Source organism: Melanostigma gelatinosum (assembly GCF_949748355.1).
Source record: "Melanostigma gelatinosum genome assembly, chromosome: 4".
NCBI classification, from domain to species: domain Eukaryota; kingdom Metazoa; phylum Chordata; class Actinopteri; order Perciformes; family Zoarcidae; genus Melanostigma; species Melanostigma gelatinosum.
The window spans coordinates 12,543,144-12,566,898 of NC_136637.1; the positions used below are offsets into that span (position 1 = coordinate 12,543,144).

The 23,755-nt window shown below is 40.8% G+C and overlaps 2 protein-coding genes across 8 annotated transcripts in view; one reads left to right on the forward strand and one right to left on the reverse strand.

Annotated features, from left to right (window-relative positions):
* Positions 1 to 224: 224 nt before the first annotated feature.
* On the reverse strand, positions 225 to 13,119 carry zap70 (zeta chain of T cell receptor associated protein kinase 70). 4 transcript variants are annotated; one of them, XM_079267999.1, is made up of 13 exons: positions 13,043 to 13,119; positions 7,751 to 8,177; positions 5,389 to 5,549; positions 5,164 to 5,302; positions 4,973 to 5,054; positions 4,787 to 4,809; positions 4,672 to 4,705; positions 3,539 to 3,743; positions 3,213 to 3,419; positions 2,552 to 2,744; positions 1,867 to 2,007; positions 1,659 to 1,771; positions 225 to 651 (listed from the first exon to the last, which is right to left on the reverse strand). In XM_079267999.1, exons 2-13 carry the CDS (start codon positions 8,153 to 8,155, stop codon positions 534 to 536), a joined length of 1,821 nt encoding a protein of 606 aa, XP_079124125.1. In that variant the 5' UTR covers positions 8,156 to 8,177; positions 13,043 to 13,119; the 3' UTR covers positions 225 to 533. The 4 variants fall into 4 exon arrangements, with proteins under 4 accessions (XP_079124125.1, XP_079124127.1, XP_079124126.1 ...); XM_079268001.1 differs by lacking the exon at positions 13,043 to 13,119 and adding an exon at positions 8,473 to 8,544; XM_079268000.1 differs by lacking the exon at positions 13,043 to 13,119 and adding an exon at positions 8,312 to 8,440.
* A 1,802-nt stretch (positions 13,120 to 14,921) lies between these two features.
* adamts10 (ADAM metallopeptidase with thrombospondin type 1 motif, 10) overlaps positions 14,922 to 23,755 on the forward strand; it is a 41,775-nt gene continuing 32,941 nt past the window's right edge. For all 4 annotated transcript variants that reach the window (XM_079267659.1, XM_079267661.1, XM_079267660.1 and 1 more), the window contains exons 1-2: positions 14,922 to 15,031; positions 20,269 to 20,640. In XM_079267659.1, coding sequence (XP_079123785.1) covers positions 20,547 to 20,640 — 94 coding nt within the window. In that variant the 5' untranslated portion in view covers positions 14,922 to 15,031; positions 20,269 to 20,546. The remainder of the gene's footprint in view (positions 15,032 to 20,268; positions 20,641 to 23,755) is intronic.

Consider the following 23,755-nt stretch of genomic DNA (forward strand, 5'->3'; position numbering starts at 1 on the left):
TATTATATATGGGTTGTTGTTTTTACTCCGAGGTGTCTAAAATAAAAATAACTATAATAATTATGCATGTATTACCTGATTATGAACTCATCAGGTTAACTTTGTGCTGAAGTAAACCAAAATCTTACCTCTGACTTCAAAAACTGACTTCACAAGGAATGTTAAAAGAACACAGTTAAAGTGTACAGTTATCAGTTTATTTCTACTTATATTGGTTTGGCATGAAAACAATGAAGTGAAGTGAAACAAAACGTTTACATGTACCACATACTCCCATTATAGGGAGGTTGACTCTCAACATTTAAACCACCACAGACAGAGACAAATTGAGAAGCTCTTTACATTGTACACACACATAAGTCCAATTTACAAATGCACATTTATTGTCAGTGAGGCCTGTTTAGCTGTATGAGAACTGTAGTCAAAGCCTGTCAGTGTGTGCCGTTCATAAAAAGCTCTTTGTTTTGGTTGTTTAATGGGCAGTTGAAAGGATGCTTTGTGAAGCACTGGGACAGAATGTGCTTTGTTTCCCTCTACTTGATAGGCTCGCTGGTGGCTGCAGCTCCCTCGGGCTTGGCCTTGTTGGATATGGAGTAATGGTAAGACCTCATGGACTCCTCAACCTTCTTGAAGTCAGGACGCTCCTCGTGCCTGGTGAGAGAGAGGAGGGTCGTTTGAACGGTTATGATTAAAGGAAGGCAATCCCAAAAGACCTTAAGAAGTCACAGATCTGTCTGACACTGAATGTAACATATTACATGGTGATTTGTCTGTATCTCTGTATCTCTGACTGAGGGAAATGATGTTCTCCAGACACGATAGCTGCTGCTCATGCTGTTGTGTGTGACACTGTTAACTCGCTTGATAAGATCTGCCCCAAGCCTCCTTATACTGCTGATCATGGTATTTTGGTTAAATAAACATCTTTCCATCCATGGTTCACATCGTATCTCTCTGGTAGATTTCAGACTGTTTTCAAATCAACAATTTATTTTCCAGATAAAATAACATTGTCATTCTTATGCTGACGATAGCATGTTGTGTGTCATCAGCTCTACCACAAATCTTCTTCAGGTTACAGTCTCCTAACAACCTCCAAACCTCTTTTATTAATCTTAAAAAGAGTAATGAAAAAATAATGTATCTATTATACAAGAGAACAGAGCATTAATGTTCTGAGCCATAGCCTTAATGGAAATCGATTAGATACAACACAGCATTGTAAGTACTTAGGAATTTGTAGATAGCAGATTGTCTTACTGAACTCACATTACCTTACTCACGAACAAAAACATTCAAATTGGATTCTTATACCAGAACAGAGCATGTTTCACTTTTTAAAACCAAAAAAGCAATATACAGTATCCTCAGATAACCATGACACCAGATCACAGGATGCATTCGTTCAATTTCATGAACTGGGCAATACTGTTTTCCAGTACTATGCTGAAAGTATAGACACTAATTATTCTGCGAGACTTTAAAGGTCTACTGTGTAATATATTTAATAATACCCGTGACTGTTTTAATGAGTGTATGTGTGTGATGACTGCTTTGTGTGACTGAATTCTGTTGTTGTATCTTATATTCATGTCATTTGTTCTCAGGTCTGTCTTTTGAAAGGAATCTAGATCAGAGTCAGACGATCAGTTTCTTACTTGTATGTCCAGCACTCTTTCATCACCGTATACATTCGCTCTGGACATGCTGTTGGACACTCCATGCGACTGCCACTCTCAATGAAGCGCATCACATCCGGTCCTTTCATTTTCTAGACGAAATTGGGACACAAAAAGAGCTGCAATTCAAGCTAATGTGTAGAACTGGTAGATGACTTTGATGGTGCTCTGCAGAAACACTTTTTACCTTGTAAGGTTTCCCTCCGTAGGTAAAGGCCTCCCACATGGTGACACCAAAACTCCACACGTCACTTTTACTGGAGAATTTGTGGAAATTTATACATTCTGGAGCGTACCACTTCAGAGGCCATTTACCTAAAGTACGAGCCTGTACAACACAACATGTATGACAACAAGCAACATGTCAGCCCACTTCAGTATTGATAATTAGAGCCGACATACTGTATTTAAAGGGGGAAGGGCCGTGGTGCTTTAAGCATGGGCAAAGGAGGCTGCAAGATTTGTTCATTTCCATATTTTTAATGCAATTCTTCTCCACATTAAAAAAGATTTCCTCAAACAATGAAAGTATTTTTGAATTATACAGTATAGTGTTCAGTTGTATATTATTTCCTTGGAGTCTGGAATTCCTGGGACTTTCTGATCCCGACACTCCCTCCAGATGTAGATCAATAAACCCGTAAAAAGGAAATCCACTGAGTGTCTACTTTAGTTTGCACAGAGCCGGTAACACCTTCGGGTTTGTATGTGAGCAGGGGAGTTCAGTAATTACCAGAAAAGCAATCAATTGAAGACATGCTTTACATGTTTGCGTTAGCTGCAACGCTGATAATCCCTACACGTCCGTCCTTTAGTAGTTGCATCACTTTGTCTTGCAGTACAACAACTTGAAGAAAATCTGCTGTACACACCTTGTAATAGTTGTCATCTGCTCCGAGGGCCTTGGAGAGCCCAAAGTCACTGATTTTGGCAAACTGTTGGTTGACCAGCAGGACGTTACGAGCTGCTAAGTCTCTGTGCACAAAGTTCTTCTCCTCCAGATACTTCATGCCCATTGACACTTGGTGCATCAGGTCAACAATGTGCTCCACAGTTACAGTAGCCCTATGGGGTCAAAAACACCGATCGTCACAGTTATCAGACCACGATGAAGGATATGTTCTCTCTTCCTTTTAGAGGTTTTACTTTTACTGATTGAAATCAAGGGTCTGATGATAGTGTTCCCAACCTTGGGGTCCGACATAAATCTGAGGAGTCACAAAATGATTAAAGAGATGCGAAAGAAGAATACTAACACAAAAATGTTTTCATAAAAAAAAACGTTTCATTTTGTCTGGTGAAATACTGGATACTATCAACACATGAAGCATCCAAAAATTCTTCAAATGAAAACTATCACGTGCAAAAAAAATAAAGGAAACAAATTGTTATTTGGGGCTATGTAAACAAAAGTGACTCGAATTACAGTATGGGCACTTTCCTTACTAAGTATGATATAAAGTAAGAGGAACATCTGTACCAAAATGTATACTAATATTGACTATTTCTAAATCATCAGAGGCAGTAACTCACTTGTTGGAGGTGAGGAACTTGTTGAGAGGTCCGGCGGAGGCCATCTCCATGACCAGCATCAGATTCTCAGCGTTGCACAGACCCAGCATACGGACGATGAAGGGGTTGCACAGCTGGTACATGATCTCTGCCTCCCTCATCATCTCCTCCCTCACCAGCTTCTCGTTGTCACTCTTCAGGACTTTTATGGCCACATCAATCTGGCCCCTGAGAGAAAACAAACAAAACACATTTTGAATGAACAAGACCACGTGGTAGCTGGAGGCCACTGGCTTCTTTAGTAAAACTTCTATACAGTTCATGTTTCATAATGTCTCAGTCCTCACGCCTCAGTCTTCAGGACTCCTTTCTTGACGCAGCCAAAGTTCCCAGAGCCGAGCTCCACTTCATCGATCAGCAGGTTACTCCTCTGGATGTTAAACCTCCTCACTTCATTCGGGTTGTGGTACGGGTTGAATCCACTGCAGTCCATTGGCAGAAGCTCGCGGTTTGCAGGCACAGTGGTGACCGACATTGAGGACGCTGCAACAGCTGACAAGTGAAGGTACAAACCACATAGAGTAAAATGCAATTTTGACAGGTTTGTATGTGCTATACATGCTATTAAACAGCTGGCAACATTTCCAGCATGGTTTTCAGTCGGCAATAGGATGTTTTTTTCAATTATTTAACTGATTTTATTTAGTTTTCTTTGAAACACTGCTTTCAAAGGCTTGTGAGTACTTGAGTGAGTTTGGAAACGTTGCAGCAGTAACTGTGAAATGATTGCAGGCAGTGGTGTAAAGTACTTGAGTACAGTTTTTAGGTTTTTGTACTTTACTTGAGCATTTCCATTTTATGTTACTTGATACTTATTTTTTTTAATACATGAATCTGACGCACAGTATACAAAATATGGTGCATTGTTACGAACGAGCCAACAATATATAAAGTACTTTAAAATCAGCTTCACCACCAGCTACAACATTAAAATGCTGCTCATGTATACAAGCGTAATAATAATTTTGTATTAATATACTATAATATAATGTACTTTTACTTTTGACACTTCAAGTACTTTTTGCCGATAATAGTATACTTCTTAATTATAAGTAGTTTTAATGACTTAAGACTTTTGTACTTTTACTTGAGTACAATTTTGAATCATTGAGTATTTTTAAACTGTTGTATTGCTACTTTTAGTAAAGTAAAAGATCTGAATACTTCATCCCCCACCGATTGTATAATTGTGTTTTGTGCTGTTTCGTATGTACTTTCTTGTTCAGTTTTGTGTGTTTTAAAGGCAAATGTAGGGACAGGCACTGCACACTTGCTCGGGCTATACAATCTGTGGTATGTGGTATTGGTTCATATACTTCATCTGTAAAAATCGACATTAAATTAAAGTTATTTTTGCTGCAAGTACATATAACAGAGCAGCTATGTGAGAGATAAACTGGTTGTACTTCCGGTGTCTGACCTTGAGGTGGCGGTGTGTATCTATTTGTCTGCCTCTGAAAGAGAAATGTTCAAATTAATCTCAGAGAAAAAACAATTCGCTGACTTAAACAAAGCAGGATGTTGTCAGTACTCACTGTTGCAGGAAGGCTGGGTGTCTCTGAAAGATTATAAAATGAGACATTTACAAACTATTCCAGTCATAGGTGTAATGGTCAACTAGGTTGAATGTTACAAATAACGCACAAACGGGAACTCAGTGAGTTTTGCAGAAAGTACATAATGTTGATATGCCGGAGGAAAAGAAATAAGATGTTCAGTACTTCCAGCATCTTTTCCGTTAACACACGCCTCCCCAAGAACAGTCACCAGGCCATCAGCTTTCATCTTCAGGTACTCAACCAGCTGGAGAGATTGAGATTTAGACATTACATTTTAGGGGGGGAAAGGGCCTTCCTTCAGTTTCAACATCATCACTAGATAACGCAAGAAGAGAAGAAGATGGAGGGCCGACCTGCCGGACGGTGTCAAACTTTGTTCCCTCTGGCATGGAGTATTTCCCTGATTTGTCTTGGAGGATCTGGTAATGGTACACTGTTTTCCCGTACACCACGGAGAGAGCAAAACTACCCGACTCATCTCTGTCTCTCACTCTGAGGAACCAAAAACAGTGTTGCTTAAAAACTGCACAAAGAAAAAAAAGACGAGAGATGCAAAAACATCACCTTGAGCAACTTACAGAAACTTGCCGTCCGGTTGTGCTCCAGAGTAAAGCCGCCTTTCACCTTCCTGCCGGGTGACTTTACCGTGATACCAGGGCATCTTCTCGTGGGCCGTGGTGGCCATCAGTTTCTCCAGCTGAGGAGCTTGACTGATGATGGCCTGCTCCATGGCTTCTCCCTGAGCAGGAAAAAAACAGCCAAAGAAACAGACAAATTCACAAATTTAGACTAATAGACAGTTACTTTGCATGGTTCAAGATCCCGATATGCACAAATCCATTCAGCAACGTCTGTAAAAGTGTTTGCCTCTGAACACCTGACATCCTGGAGAGATATATTTTACTATTAAAGAGGTGCACATCACATTTTGCATGTAAGATGTACTAAAAGTAAATATGTAGAGAAATAGCCCCTGTGAACTATGATAAATTACATCGTTAGTACTGATGCTTTGATGCATTTTACAAGGGAGGAGAAGCACCATTACAGTTATAAAAGTGACACAAGTTCAATGGTAGACTTGTAACTCGTTTTTACTACTTTATTTTTCTCCAGTGGTATGTTCAACTATCCTCCAGCGACTCACAAAATAAATCTGACTTTGCTTCTTTCTATCTTTTGTAAAATATTGCATAATTTAAATTAAATATTATTTAAATTAAATAATAAAAGTTTTTCGGAAAGGTTTTGAGAAATGTAATTTCAGTGAAAAACAAAATGTTCACAGAACTGATCTGAAATATAACACAACTACATATTGCTTTTTTGTGGGTCACAAAAAAGTTGGAAACCATTAGTTTAATCTTCAGCAGTGCATTGTATTCAATAAGCTTTTCATGTTGTTATGTAAACGTTTTAACTTCCAAAGTAACTTGTGGAGTAGAAAGTAGTGCTTTTGAAATGTAGTTCAACAGAAGTAAAGAACCTCAAAACCACATGAGTAAATCTACTTAGTTACTTTCCACCACTGCTCCTACTGCAGAGACGACTAAGATTTCCCTGGCTCCTCTTGATCGCTGCTGGAAGTCCACATACATCTGGAGCCGGTTTGGCTGTTAAGCAGAAGCCCACCAGTGATAAAAGGCTACTGGTCTCAGTGTGTGACTGTCTGCAGCAGGAGACAAATAATAAAACTACAGGATTTTGAATTGAAGTTGGACTTCATAGAGCCAGACCTCAAACTGTGTAAACAATAACACGAAACAAAAGGTGCAATTTCCTAAATCACCTGGAGATTCTTTCCTATTTTGTGTGTGTGTGTGTGTATATTCTGTTATTTGGGTGAACTGACCTGCGGTGGAAGAACTACTCAGATTCTTCACTTAATAAAATAATTAATACCACAATGTAAAAATACTCCTTTACAAGCACAAGTCCTGCATTAAAATCATACTTCTGTCAAAGTATTATCAGCACTTCAAGTAAAAGTAGTCATTATGCAGTAAACTGTGAACTGTGACCTGTGACCTGTGACCCATTTAATATTATATGTCATTATCAGTGGAGCTAGTTTGAACTTCTTTAATTACAGTACAGATAGTTTAGTACAGTGGTTCCCAACGGGTCCTTCCAAGTGGTCACCAGATGTATCTGAGGGGGTCATGAGATGATTAATGGGAGAGGAAAGAAGAACCAGACGAACGCGCTCTTTCAGGTGCGTAGGAGAGGGACGAGTAGATCTAAAGTAGCAGACAAACTCAGCACACTGTCTAACTTGCATTTTGTCTGATGAAGCTCTAGCACCGAAACATCACAAATGAAAGTATTTTTGCAAGTTAGACAGTGTGCTGCTAGAGGAAAGAAGAAAAAAATGAATGACTTAACAAATAAGTTTTCAATTTTTGGACTTTTTCTCACTCTTTACTCTTTCTTCATTTCAATAGTAACTTCGTGAGGAACTTAGAGGGGAAATGTGGCTTTTGTGGAACTTCTATTTACTATTATTCATCTGAAATACGACAAGGGGCCCCAAATGCCTTTTTTGTAAGAGGTCACAAGCCAAATGGCTGGGAAAAAGAAAAATGGTTTTAACTTGATGTAATGTGTTTTACTTTAAAAGTTTAGCATTTGTATGTGTTTTATGGAAAATCTTATTTTGCACAGTAACTATATCTGTCAAATGAATGAAGTGGAATAAAGAGTAGGCTACAATATTTACCTCTGAATTGTAGTAGAGTACACATAATAAAGTAACTTACAATCAAACTTTTAATTCAGCATAGCAATTGAGAAAACTTAATTATCTACGTTACACCACTAGAACTGACCCTTTAATCAATAAATGCATGTCTTGCATTTATTGATTATGGCTGCACTTATTTGAACTCCTAGAGACTGCAAACTGTACAACAGTACCCATCAGCCTCAGCAGAGCCTCACCTCCAGGTTCCAGTTCTGCTTCACGTACTCCCTCAGCATGTTTTCTCTCAGATTGTCGAACACACCGGGACGTATCATTGTATCCGGGGAGCGCAGACAGGGTTTCTTCAGGGCGCACACCAGCCCGTCGGCGTCTTTGCTGTAAAACTCGCAGAGCTCTGCGGGCCCACAGTGAGGCTTCCCTCCTGTAAAGCAGTAAGTCCCGTTGAGCTGCTTTTCCACGGGGTAATGGTGAAACTCCAGGTTCCACACGACAGACAGGACGTAGCCTCCCAGACTGCGGAGACACTGTCGCAGCAAGAAGATCCCGTCGGCCATCCCGGCCAGCTTCAGGTGCTGCTCGGCATCTGAGCGACTGATGCTGCCGTAGTAGAAAGGCAGATCGGCCGCCGGGTCAATGGACATGGTGAAACCTGGGCGAGATGAGCTGGAGGTAGATGATGGAAATTAATTAGAGAAGTAGAAAGGGAAAGCAGTTAAGCAACACCCGCATTACAAAAAAGCTGAAAGGTTTTAGAAATATGCTGGTTCAGTAGCACAGCGTGTGCCCAGTACACTCACAGCGTATGACCTCTGACCTTTCCGCCTTTTAGCCCCAACCTACCCTCCTCTGTCTGCTAAAGCAACCACAATTTCTCATCTACCAAATTACAAAATAGGATCTACAGGGAAAATACAGTTTGAAAATGGACAACATTCAAAGAGTTCATCATGCTGTGAACCTCTTCTTCTCTTCCTCTTTTTCAGGACTGTCGGCTCTGCACAGACGAGCTGTGAGGTGTCATGTATCTGGATGATATTTAGCAAGAAGCACCCACACGTCGATACTGCATCAAGGTTGCAGACGAAGAAACTGGTGACAAAAGCCACAACAGGAAGTTGCAGTCCGCCCTCACAGCCTCCTTTCTCCAGCATCTTGTTCTTCCGTTGAACAGGTGCTTTTTGCTTCTAGATTATTCCTTCTGCTTTGGAGACACAAGTTTGTAAGTTTCCCTTCATGGGGTAAATGTAACCCACCTACATCTTTAAAACAACTACAACATGGTGTGTTTGTTAGGGATCTTATATAAGGCTTCAGCAGATGGGAATACATCAAGAAAAGATTAAAATCAAGTGGTTTTGTTTGCAGTGTAGAACGGTTATGTGATAGCAGGTGGAAAATTCAAAAATCTCTGTCAGTTCAAAACTCGACGTCAGCTCACACTCAGAGAGGAAATCATCTAAATATGCAGATGCGCCAGTGACATTAAGGATTAATATTTTATGACAAATCACACCAAACTACAAATAAAAACTAAAACCATTTCTACCACAGTGTGTTGGAAACGTATCAGTCAATTACGCCAATTTGAATTTGTTAGATTTTCCAATCTCCCTCAGTTTCCAGTCTTGGTGTGAATGGAAAATGTGTTGATGGGGGATTTCTTGAAGTTTTCATTTTTATGATATTTCCTGTTGAGCTGAAATGATTAGTGAGAGAGTTATGGATAAATGTATCAACTTAACTTAACTTAAGGTAAACTATTTTGATTTATTGACTCGTCATAAGTCATGAATGAAAAAGCTCCCACTCACGTTTTTTTTAATTGAACCTGAACAGTTTGACATTATTTCTGTAAGAGCCAAATAACTGTTTAATCTAACGCCTCACTTTGTCACACTATCTAAAGTCGTAAAAAGAAAAACAAAGTAAGTGAGTAAAACCTCAGCTTCCTGGCTATAAAGCAATGTTGCTGCCCACATCCACAGTGGACAACCGAGCAGAAACACATAGTTGCCGCAAGACATATAGGACCCACCACAACAAAGACCTCCAGGCCCGACGTTGTGGACAAACGAATGCTCTGCACGTCTTCAGACAAACTGGGATATCACAAGAATGCATGAGTGCCTCATTACCATTTTTGTTTCTTTAGGAATTTTCAATCAATAGTTCAGTTTCGGTGACTCTTAATGTACTTAGCTTGGGTTCTTGTCATTGTTACGCTCATATTGTGCTGTACTTCCAAGATATTTACTGTTGTCTACTGTGATCAAATAATTTAGCATTTTGAGGTTGGCACATGTCAGCCAAGATAGATGGAAATAATTCTCTTTAACTCTGTTTTCCATCTTCTTCTTTTTTAAAACTTTATATAAATTCCCAGTTAACACTGAGCAAGATAGATAGCAGTGATACAATTTCTAAATTCATCACAGACTTCAGTAATATTACCTGAACAAACTTAAACTGAAAGAGAAAGTTAATCTAATTACAAAAACCAACAAACCCCCCCGACACATAACGTGACAGGAACATTAGCCACACTGCTGTAAAACGACACGAGCAAACTAACCAAAACATTGATCGTTTTCCAACAAGACATAACAAACTTCCACTTATGACAGCAACCGAGTCTTTCCTCAGCCTGTGTTCTTTTCAAAATGTCATTTATATGGCTTTTCTATTTAACTTGTATGTCATGAACCACAAAAGCAAAGGTTGGAGCGAGATGAGGTGACACATGACAGTGTTGCGTCATATATTTTCTCTTTGTTTTCGGCTCAAAAGATGCTTAAAATGACAGAAACCAGCTAAATGCAATGTAAAACAAACTTTATTGTGCTTAAAAACATACTTTTGTAAATGAGGTGTTGCAGAGTGAGCAGATGGTGACCCAGTGAGCAGTGGAAAAAGTAATGTGAGTCTGTTTTCAACAAGCAGAGGATAAGTGACACGCCAAAATCTACAGGCCCGAGTGTTTGTTTTCCTGGCATGATTTAGGTCATCTGAGTCCCCTCACAAAGTAAATGTGATTAAATATAATGAAATACAAAACAAAAATCAAACCAACCAAAAGTCATCAAGTCAAACTTATTCGTTTTTGTAGAGAAGTGACTGTTCCAGGTCAATCTTGATGAAAAGCTCAGGCACACAGTCTTCTTACCGAGTAAAATAGTTATTATGATAAAGCTCAGCTAAAATTGGGGTGTCCAGCACCTTAAACTTGTACTCAAGTAAACATAACTACGGTACAAGTAAAGTATTAGCAACTGAATGTACTTAAAGTATAACAAGACCATAACTCTACATCCATGCTAGCAGTGTTTCGAGCTAAACGCTAACATCATCGCGCCAACATGCTCACAATCAAAATGCTAACATGCTGATGTTTACCATGTTAGTTTAGTGTGTTTGAAAAACATTTGATAATAAGCACTAAACACAAAGTTCAGCTGAGGTCGATGAGAGAGAACGTCGTTAGTTTTGCAGGTGTCCAAACAATAAAATATTGTTGCTAGCGGAAATTTCAGGCAAACTTGTGACAATTCATCCTAAAGGAAACGTGAACGTGCGAGCCAAAATGGATGCCAATCTCTCTTGTAGCTGTAGAGATATTTCACTGATAATAATTGAAACCTCTGACCTGCTGGTAACACTCAAAGAAAAATCAGGGAATTTCCAAAAGTCAACAGGAGTCATTCTCTGTGGATCATAAATGTCTGGACAGACGTGGACTGACTGACCAGCAGACATTAGCCTCAATAGAGCCGCTAGCTTGACCTCTAATGTCAGAAACAGCCTTACAAAACAACACGTCTGGCATTTATGTAAAGGCTCATTAACCACATCCAATTATCAATATTACAAAGAATATGATGCCACTATCTTTCAGTGTAACATGACACCCAAACCTCTCAAAAATGTCAAGACTTCAGTAGCACGTTGACGTTGCCGTTACAGGCTCAAGCTGGGGTCATGTAAATAGTGACCTCTATGTCGGCTTGAAAAGACTAAAAAACACAAAAAGCAAAGCCTCCCAACAGCGTCAAGACTCAGCAGCTCATTTGTGCGGGGACATTTCAACTCTTTTACTCTTGTTAATCACACATGTATATCACCATGACATCAGGGATTTAATTTGCTTCTAACCACTAAAAGCTGTTTTATTTTGGAGAGGACGTGGTTGATATTGAATCAAGAGCTTTCCAGTGATACCCATTCAGCTATTAAACTAATTTTAGTTTATGATTATTTTGGTTGTGTTGTCAGGAGGTAAGCGTGCTCTTATGTTACTCACAGCATTCCTCCTGACATACATCAGCATTTGAGACTGTGTAGGCATCCTCCACATACAGATAACGTGCCCTTTAAAACCTCATACATCAACAGATCTTCCCCCAAACGGCCCTTTGTTTCGATGATGATTATCTAGCTAAAGACGTAGGCTGACTTGGATAAGAGGCTCATCTGCGTAACAGATCAGGGGCCGAAATGCTCCAAACTTCCTGCATTAATGGAAACAAAATAACATTCAAATAAACAGTTTAGATGTGTTCTTTTGCCATGATTTAGATTATACTCCAGAACAAAATGAGCCTGTTGAGATTTAAATCGTTCAGAAAAGTGCCATTTTTTAAAAACATTTAAAAATCTAAATTGATCTTACATACACAAGCACCTGAACAGTTGTTCCATTTCTGTTACTCAAAAACAATACATAAAACCCCATGCAGCAAGCTGCTAATGAGACCTCTTTATAATGAGGTGTTTAAATCTGAAACTAAATGTAATGTTCAAATTGTCTGTAAACTCTCTCACACTTACAGAAATCCCTGTTTCTGCTGTCCAGACCAATATCGTCAGACTGTGGCTGGAACATTTAGCAGATATGCTTCAGCCCAGGAACCAAAAATACATCCAGTCATTTCAAGAAAAGTTACAGGCGATAAAATACACACGCAGACCTCTTTACCCATTTTTGGTTTTCTATTTCAAGGCACAATGAAAGCAGCTATTTATATTTTTGTACATAATCTTAACTTTTGTGAGCCAGCACAACAATGCCTCAATCCTCAATTCCTTTTTACAGCTCAGACACAGCTGTGGAAATACAAAAACACCCATTTAAACAGTTTCTTTGCTTAAATTCAAAGGAGAAATAAGAATATAAATATCATAGATTACTGTGGGTTTACAGACTCAATTTGGATTAAATTACTGTGAGTTACTTTGGTTACAGTCAACTGCTGCTACTAAACTACTGTATACTGAAAGGTGTAGTTTCAAGTATGTGGCATTTAACAGAGACAAATAAAGCAAATTAACAAGTTAGATTTCATCCCATACTTTAAGTTTTTGTTGAAATATTGCATTATTTCAATACAACTTTGCGTCAGGCCTATAGTCTTAACCATAGGAAACTATCACCTTCTGTATCATCTTTTTGTTTTTAACACAACAATCTGTGTAGTCCACCAATACAAAACACGGCTGCTGTTAAATCAGATATAACAATAAAACCTACTTACAGTACGTTCCACTGCTTCACCAATCAGTAGAGCGATGTTGTTGCTTTAGAGACAAATATTAATCTGTTGATCTGACAGCAGTGTAGGTAGGCGCTGTGAAAATGTGGGGGTTAGAGACAATGACACACATACCCCCCCCCCCCCCACACACACACACACACACACACACACACACACACACACACACACACACACACACACACACACACACACACACACACACACACACACACACACACACACACACACAAAAACAGATGCACAAACCTCTGAATGCAGTCACCTATCACAGTTCTTCTTTTGAGCTCTTTATATCCTGATTGATCAGTAGCAAATTTAAGAATTATGTTGCAGAATATACAAGCCTGATTCACTAAACAACAACGGAATAGTTTGACATTGTGGGAAATATATTTATTCTCTTTGTGGCTGAGAGTTAGATGAAACATTGATACTGGTTATTCTCTTCCAACTTTCCGCCAGAAAGTGAATATGTGTATCTCCCTAAATAAAATGTAAAGGTATTACTTTAAATATGTTGTGTTGTACTTTTCATCACAGAATAACCATTATGCCACGTACACAGACTACTCCAACACCTGTGCAATGACCACAGTATTAATAGCAGAGATACTACCCCAAACCCCAAGACCCTCACGCTCTCAAGACCCCCACCCCACCGGCTGCAGCTGCTTCCTTGGAGTCGTGGATCCGGCAGCCAATCAGCAGGATCCCTCTAAATCAAGTCTGACAGCAACAGACGTAGGAAAACCGGACAGGAAAAAGTGTACCTTCAAAATAAAAGCATCAGTGTTAAAAGATATTTCAGCGGTGGGCTTTCTTTCAATGTCTCAGTCAGACCGTAATGATTTTTAATCGGTCAACAAGGGGTCTCTGCAAAACAGCTTCTCTGCCAAGTTATAGAAAAGTTGACATAAGAGTGGGGAACAATGTGTAAGTTTTGACAAAAATGAAAAGTTGAGTTTGCATTTGGATTGTATGTGTCTCCTTTTTACATTGACTTTGAATCATCAACGCATAGCATTTATAAAAATGATTAACTGGAAAAATTTGACCATACAACATTACATAAATTTGAGTTGGTGCCATTTGGTGCCATCCATTCTGTTTCTTTGGCGCCATCCCTTGGATGATTTTTAATCCCATATAAAATGGATTTATGGCTTTATTTGCTGTTCCGTTGTGATTTAATTCATAAAATGTAATAATGAAATACTAATATGATGACTAATTTGGAATGAGTGACTCTGATTTAGTCAGCATTAACATAAGATTGCAAAACTTAACATTAAAGGAAAAATAATATCACACAAACAAAATCATGTTGGTAACATCAATCACTAATACACACTGTGGTCAATATTGCAGATATTCTGTATCTTCATTGACTGCCACCTATAGGCCCAGCATGGGGATGGGCCTGGCATGTGCAAGGAAAAAATAAAAATGATCCAAACCAATCGGATGGCGGGTGGCGCAGTTTGTTAATTGAGGATAGTTAAATTTAGAAATGGAGCTGTCTTACTCATATACAAAATCTGTGTTTTTGTTTTGTCTACTCAATGATACACACATGGAGATTTTTAAATAGACTAAGTAGATACATGTAATGCTAAACATGCAAAGTTGGGCAGCAAAACAGACATGAATTACCAGGGTTGGAATGTATTTCATGATGAAACAGGTCTTAATCAAGTCATATCAATAAACCTGACCCTAAACTCTCAGTTAAGTTCATTATTTTACCCAAAACCCCTCGGAGATACGACTTTTATTTTTGTAAGTTGTAACCGGAAGTCAAATAATCACAGTTTGGGTTAGTCGACGTCAAGCTGTGGCTCTTTAGTTCTGGAGGTGGAAAAAGTTGAGTCTCCTCAGTCACCCGCCGGCGCTGCCTCCTCTCTGCTCCGCTGCGGAGGACAGAGGACAGACTCACTGCGGACACTTGTGCAAGGAGACACGGGGAAGGTAAGTCAGCGAGCCCGGCCGCACTCTTTGCGTTTACATGCACAACTCTGGAGGAGAGCGGTCATGACATGATGCTGGCAGCAGGCTCCTCTCAACCCTAAATACGCTCATTTCGCCATAAATGTTTCTGCAGAGTTTGAATGTCGCTCTTGAGGCTTTAAGCTTTTTCATTGTAATCTCCAGGTAGCCGACATGACTGAAGGGTGGCCTTGTGTCGGAGGAGGGAGGGGGGAGGGGGGGGGGGGGGGGGCATGTAGCTTCCCAATGGAAAACACAGCAGTAATTTGTAAAGTAAAAAGTAAAACTTTTGGACTTTAATTTATTGATTGATGAATTATACCTTAAAAATGTCCAAGCTCACTTTTAGATTATCTGATGTAACAAAGAAATGTAACGTGATCAGGCTACATGCATGATTTACACAAGGATGCAAATCTGTGGTCCCTCAGTGAACAGCAGAAATGAGTCATTTGATCAGCTGACTCTGCAGAAATCTGCAGGTAAATGTCCATTTGTCATTGTAGGAGCTTTGTTGATCTTTGTGCAGCATCATTCATTTTTTTGTGGGGTAGAATGAACTATTTCAAATACTATAATTGTATGTATTTTAGTTTGCATATGCAGACATATTATGAGATTAGTTTTTTAGGGTTTGGGATTTTCACCATCAACCAAACCACACACGCATACATGCACACCAGAGATGCACGATCCAAGTTTTTCTTCTTCAACTAAAGGATACAATACCATGTGTGTTTCCTGCCAAATTTAACTTCTGTGAACATCTGTGTGGAACTCATTTGGATAAAGAATGTAAGGCAAGATGAGGCCAGGCGAAAATGTGGCACCAAAAACTCGAGTTGGCAACCAACCATGAATGCTGACAACTGATAGTAGTAACAGTAAAATCAGTTACATCATTATGGCTGCTCCCTTTAATACAGTCTGTAACCTTGGTCATACTAATACCCCATATTGGATCATTGCATCCCTAATACACACCTTTTCCCCATCACACACGCACACACACACACACACACACACACACACACACACACCCACCACAAGAAGGGAGGGGCCTTATTTTGAACTACATCAATGTCTTGATGGAACAGATAAAGATTTCAAAGATTTCAATTAGTTGAAAACTAATTAACAGCTATTTTGACATTGATTTAAGACATTTGTTCAACAAATGAATTTGATGCATTCATGGTTCATCTTCACAAATGCAAGGATCTGCTGCTTTTCTTTGTCCTGCGTGACAGTAGACTGAGTATATTTGTGGTGTTTTGGGCTTTTGGGAGTCATAAAGAAGATACTAATTGTGCAGAAATCAATATGATAGAAGACAGAAAGAGAAAACCTTCCACTACCATATGTGCTGTGTTCCCAGTGCTGCTGGCTGACTCACTTTGTGTCGAGTCAGCTCTTGCTCTCACTAAATATTGTTTCAGACTCAAGAGGCACATTTTCAGAGTTAGGGGAGCACATCCGAGGTTCTCTGGCCTGTTTATGTTCCCACTTTTCATCTGCACACTGTTTATTTGGGGAAATTGAGAAAGGAATGCCTGCCCTTTTCTCGTTCTGCCTTTATACCAGACAGAGAGAATGAGAGTTTAGTCTAGAAATATCCCCCAGTTCTTTGTATTATTTCTATCACCTGTTCAGGGTTCCATGTGGAGATCTGTGTGAAGCTGGACTAGAGAGAGTAATTGCCGCTGAAACCGACTGTAACGCTGCATCTGACTTGTGACATTCGTCTCATTTGATCCCACAACCTCATGGTCTTATTCGAAAAGAGAAGCCGACACCGCCAGTTTCATGAAATAATAAAGTGAACTTAAAGCTGATTCATGAGCTACTCCCTGATCAAAGTGGAAACTGTGAGTGAGTGAGTGAGTGAGTGAGTGAGTGAATGGGGGGAGTGCTAGACTTGAAGCTAAGCTGAGGGACACTTAGCATCTGTTCGCTCCACACAGACTTTACTTTGAGCCGGTCATATGGCTTTGATTAGTGTGCTAGTTTTCGGATAGCTCCACTCTCCCTGGCAACAGTTAAAGACAAAGACAGCATAGTTAGCTCTAGTCTTCTCAAAAAAGAAAAAAAAAAGTCTCACTGTACATCTGTTACACTACATTAAACACACTATTTAATAGTGGATGACAAGATGAAAAAATGACGTGTCAAAACTGGATCCACTGGCTTGATTACAATGCAAATTTGGCCCACCATTAAATTCCCACCTAATCATCCCGAGCAGTCCAACTTTTCTCTCTCTTGTTAACAACGACCCCTTTCTTCTCCCCTCCATCTTTTCTCTTTTGCAAATTGTGATTGCATTGGAAGTTGCGTGGCCTGTCTGCAGCTCGGACCACTTTCTCTCTCGGCCGTGATTGCAGCTATATGCTTGATATTCGCAGCTAATCCAAGCGAAACTACCGAGGAGAGAGTCTGCGTATGTGCTTGCTTGGTCCTGCTGACACGCATGTATTCTTTTATTTCACTCAAACGTGATGCAGCCCACGGAAGATGTACGACGCAGTCACCCCAGCTCTTCTCCTTAATTTAACTGCATTTCTGTGCGGTTTATAATGGAGCAATAATTCACCAAGAAGGCAGCGCATGCATGTTGTGTTGTGGCGATCTTTTGAAGGCCGTCTACAAATCCTTTTAAGCAGTTGTACTTAAAAAGCACCAAGGGACAGCACTGGGGGGTCCGGTCCCCCCCCCTCTTTCTCTTGTTTAAATAAACAAAAGGGGAGTTAGTGGTCATGAAAAGCACTTGATATCAACCTACAGGTTTAATAACCCCACAATAAATCGCGAGCGGGAGCAGAAGAAGTAATGAAAATGGAGGGGAGTTTGACTTGCAGGAAATGACTGGGAAAAAGCCTGAGGGAGGGGAAGAGAGACTTTCAGTTGTTCCACGTATAAGGGAAGCTGCAACAGTACTACGACCCCTTAGTGTTTTTCAAGCAAGCTTTCCTCTTACTGTACCTTTCCATTGTTTCCATTGCCGTTTGAAATGATTTAAGAGGCACATTAGGGCTCTTTTCAACTCATTCCTGCACACTCAGTTCAGGGTATTAACACTCAAGAATGGCTCTCCCAGCTGGCTCAAAGAAGCTTACACTCTGCTGTCTCTCTTTCATTCCCCTCGGGCCTTGCGCTCGTTCTTTTTCCTCCTCTTTTCAGGAGGCAACTTGTTCCCCCTGCTCTCGTCACCAAAAGGTTTCCCATCTGCTTCCGATTACCTTTGGCTGCAGTTGGTTAGCCGCCAGCCATCTGGGCCAGTGTGGCGTCTCCGCTCGCTCTTCTCTCCCCAGACGGCTCTGAGGGAGGGATGGGGGGGCTTGGACAAGAGAGAACTGGGTGGGCAGACTTTACTGGAGAATAGCGAGGGTTTGGTTTTTATTTTTTTTAGCTGACACTGCAATCCATAGCCAGGACACTCAAGTCAAAGAGAAGGGCACCCATGAAAATGTGACTGCTGATCCTGGCTCTGGTCTGTTTTTGTAATGGGTACTGTGGGTCTGAGGAAGTCATTTTCCATTGTTATTATAAAGCAGACTCTCATGTTTTTTTAGTAAAATTAAAAAGGAACTTGGGGTTTATGTATTGCGCTGGGCAATAAAATGAGTGATGTCGGGCTGGCTGAATTGTTACCTCCAAATGATCATTGAGTGCTGTCATATCAACTTCACTTTCTCTTTAGCAGTTAAAAAAGGAAACAACGATCTTCTCCCTGTTATTACTTGAAATAGAAACAGTAATTAAGGTCTGCTGATGGAAGAAAAACATTGAATTTCACGACCATTGTGAAGAAGTATGCCGACGACATACAACTGTACGTCAGGACAAATCCCGATCCCAAATATGCGTCCTGTAGATGTCCAACAGTTTCTTGCAATTGAATGACAAATCAGAGATCATTATATGTACCCCTCCAAGACACAGCACTTGCATTATTAGTCTGTTTGGTAGTTTAAGTACATCCTCGTCTCTTATCTGTCTTTTGAGTCCCCGGTAAATAGTCTTGTTTGGTTCAACAGTAACATTTAACCAAGATGAGATCACTGCTCTCATCCGCTGATCTTTTATCTCCTCCAGACGTGATTCTGATAACGCACCAAATCTTGCTGTGCGTTGCCGTTGTTGTGTTTAGTTAAATTTCATTTTGTGAGGAGTCAGTTATACCCACACGGTTAGAGTTAGATTGTATCCTATAACAAACCTTGGATTGCAAAATCTTTGAAAGCAATGTACAGAAATAAAACATGCTGCTTTTAAACATGAGAATGATGACGAAAAAGTGAGGCAGTACTTGGAGCTGAAATTTAGAAAGCCAAACTAGAGCGCCAGAGAGCACTGAGAAGTTGTTTGCTAACTGTTACATGTTCAATGTCCTGTTCAATATGTATCTTGGTCACCTTAAAAAAAAAGAAAAGAAGAAATCTAAGGGATCTGTATCAAGATTGTTGTTTATTTTATGAGTCTATGTTAAAGTAATGACCCTCAAAAACCCAGTATCGCTCGGGCTATGACTATCACAGTACTCTACCCTTTGTCTCACATGTAAACAAGCTTCATATAGGCACTCGTACCATCTATCTGCTAGCCAGGACACCAGCCAATTAGTAAGCTGTACAGTCAGGCAGCCAGCCAGCAAGTCACTCAGCCATACAACCAACCACCACAGTCAGCCAGCGTAGCAGTGATGGCAACTTTCTGCTCTTCTGAAATTGGCTCATTTTACCCCGAGAGCCTCTGACATAATACCCACTTCAAGCCCTGTTTGGGCATTAAGCGCAGCTTTTTACAAGATCAATGGCGTCCTTTGTGTTTGAACTCTTTCCGGTGGGCAGGCAGCTTAAAGAGCGGGGCCTCAGGGGCCCCAGGTTGGGACCTGCTGTTGTCTCTGGTCATCAGAGTGAAAGACATGGTGTTTGCCCTTCACCAAAGCCAAGATTGATTAGCTGAAGGAACAATGCAGGACTGGGCGGTCCTTCACTGGACGCTGAATATGAACTGGGTAGATTTGTCTTGCTAGACTGAGAACTACATGGGTCAATGGGATCTCATGCTCTCTCTCTCTCTCTCTCCCTCTCTCTTTCTGTCTGTGTTTCACTGTCTCCCTTGTTCCTCCCTTTTTGCACCGAAAACGTTCCTTCCCCTCCCTTTTCACTCCCTTTCCTGGCCTTCCTCTCCCTCACCGACCACTTTCTCTTCTACAGGGCTACAGAGAGGAGTCTAAACCTGCCACTGCTGCTGAGTCTTTTCTACTCCTGCGAGGACTCGTCCAGGATCCATCACCACTCGCTGACCAACACGCTTTAGAGGCTGCCATGTCTGTCTGAACCCACGGATCTTTCCCGCAGCCATGGCCCAACGGAGCACCGAGCGGTCCCATTGCTAGGCGACGGGGCATCCGAGAGGGCAGAAGACATGTTGGGACAGAGGCCAGGGGACCACTGCACTGAATTCTGTTACTATAGCAACTACTGTAGTAACCATGGAAACGCTATGGAGGACCGGTCTTGTCTGCGTCGTCATCGTCGTCATGGTGGTCGAAGGAGGTCACAGAAATGAGTTCTCCCAGTCACAAGGTGAGATATGCTGAATGACGCCCCCTTAGCTGTGATGCAATCACAATATACCACGGCCTGCTGTGAGCTATTGCTCTTATAAAACGTTCATGAAGTGGGGCGATGTGAAAGTTATGGACACAGTCCAATCTAAACTTTTTCTTATTTATTCATAATAATGTTCCCTATAAAATAGGCCCTCCTGTGCTGTCGAGGCGTGGGCTTTATAGTCTTTATACCAGTTGTTTTTACTTTGTCAATGAACGAAATTAGCATTTGCACATTTGCAATATCTCTGAACAAGTTAACAAGTGGATGAATCTGACCACAGTTATACCAGGTTTCGCTTTTTGAAACTCAACAGACATATTTTGGTCGGCAGCAAGAAATATTGAGGTTTGATACCGAGCCCTACCTACAACAATAGTAAAATTATACCTAACCAGCCATAAATGTGTTTGTTAAAGAGTTCATGCGACATCTTAGATTGAATCGTGTTCAAGTGTTTCTGAGGCTGAGAAAAGCTGAACTTATGGAAAGACGTCTGCATCATATCTACTATGCAGTTACAGTAATCCTATTGCAATTCTAGAATTACCGTATCATAATCCTATAGTTATCATAGAAATGTGTGTTCATGCTTTCCCACCAAAAAACAGCTAAGTCAGCCAGCCTAGTCTTGGAGAGCAGGTCTAAACCCATGTTGTATCACACAGGTTGACCTTTTCAAACCAATCAAAAATTCACTGTGAAAAGAGTTTTCGAGACGTGAGTTAGAAATAAACACACTATTAACAGCACAGACCTTATTGTTTGAGGTCTTAATAAATTGTGGGAAAACATAATTGGTTTATTGTCTGTGATCCTGGCTTCATACGGGTTGCTTTAATTATTTTCAGTCTCTTGAGAGCAAGAGTACTTTCATGTATTTTATGGTCAAGGCGCCCAGAGTGAAATCTGTTTCTCATTTCAGTAAAAGAAAAAAAACAACCTTCACAATGCTGCCCATGTTTAGAAATTCAGAATAAATACCCTTTTTTCAAATTTGTATTTAATTCGTACTATAATTGTGATTTAAGGATTAACATGTGTTCCATAGTTACTGTAATTGTTTTTAATTATAATTCACATGCACAGCGCTCCGATGAGAAAAAACCTGTCAGTGCTGACCCTGTTGTCTGACCGGCTGAGGCGCACTCCAGGCCTGCAGGTCTGGGCTGCTGAACTTGAACTCTGCTTCCACAAATCATGTCCCTGTGGCGCAGCCGCCACGTGCCTAACCCCCTCACCACACAGTCTCTCTCACACACACTGAAGCTGGAGAGGCCTGAAATCCCCCTGAAGGCAAAGACCTAAAATTACTGTCCGTGTCTCGTCACCCTGAACAAGGCTGTGATTGTGTATTTCCTAAACTTGACCTTTAACCCCTCACCGCCAGCTGTGCCTCCAATAGTCTACCGCACTGCTTCCTTTTAAATAACCCACCCGCTCATTCCCTCAGAGACCTTTCTACGGGTACAGACAGTTTGGTCTCTAGTTTTGGCCACTTCTTAATACTTTACATTGACAGGTTGAATAACTGCATGTTAGCAGAAAAGCTCTGATAAACTTCTTAGCACCAAACAGCAGACAAAGATGGCGACCTGCTGGTGAACAAAACGGAGCATTTGGCAGCTAAAGAGCCAGATATTGTTCTCAGGAGTTGGTGCAGACCAAAAGAGAGAGAGAGTGAAAATTGGGCTTGCATTCATCTGGTTGACAGAACGCCAAATGAAAGCACATGTTGCTTTGTGGCTGCTGGATTTGGAAATAGGCAACAAGTGCACCATAGCATCTGTATAAGGTGATTATATGATATGTTAACATGTAATCTGGCTGCAGGATGAGGCCTGGTTCCAGATCATCCCAAAGGTGCTCGCGTCAGGGCTCTGTGAAAGCCAATCAAATTCCTTCACACCAAACTGGGAAAACAATTTCTGTATGAACCTGACTTTGTACACGAGTCAAGCTTTCCCTTTGTCACACTGATGTTTTAAGTACTTCTGAGTCACAGTCTTGAAGTACAAGTGCAGCGGGGACTAATTTAAAGAAATATCGCCGCCACATTGTCACCTGGAAGCTCTTAGTCAAAAGGACACAAAAGTACTTGGACAGGGCAGTCTACATATTATTGGCAGTGTCTGTGCATGTGTCACTTCCCTGTGCGTGTCACCCAGACTGCACACAGGACAACAGACGGGCGAGGCACAGAGAGACTTCTAACAAGGTTACAATCTTCCACCATTTCCCTCTCTCGTAGTTCGTACTGAGTAATCAAAAGGCTCTTCCTCCTCTTCGCCTTTTCATCTGAGGTGCCATGAAGGTGTGCCTGGGATGGAGGGAGGGACAGTTTTCCATCCAGAGTATTTCCTTCAACTATTTTCATTTGGTGATAACAGAAACCATGGGTGATGCCCTGCTCATGGGTGGATGGGTGCACCTATCCGCACGGACGCTTCTGCATGAACACTCTTTAGCCAGGGAGTGTCTCCTGTTAAATTTAGCAAGCATGTTTTCCACTGGCGATGATCATATTTCGCACTATTGGCTACTGCAAGTTCGCTGTGGGCTAAATTTGCTTCCCATTAGGAGATAAAATATCAAATATGTGTAGTAGTTTATACTCTCAGGGTTAACAAGAGAAGACAGGGCAGGAATAACCGCATTGCTTGTATAGTAACAGTAATATCCTCATTTATAAATGGGCAATTGGTATGTTGATAGAAAACAGTTGTAAAAACTCTAAAGGCGGTCGTCTTGTTAAAAGTCATGAAATACTTCCGCTCAAACTATATACTTAACCATTTTACTGGTTTTCATGAGATCATAGTTTATTCTGTGTGAGGTCTCATTAATGTCTTCCTTGGCGGTGAATGATAACTTCATTAACACCCTCCCTTCATTTTCTCTCCAGGAGCTTTCCTGTGCTTCAAAGTTAATGGCAATACCACCTGCCGGATAATTTGCTGTGGTTAGTGGGAGCAGGATGGATGTGTTGTGGGAAACAGCTCAGAGCTCTTAGGAAGGTTGTGCTTGTGAAGGGTGTTTCGTCCGCTGCATATCTGTGCACATAACATACCGAGGGAAGAAAATTCAA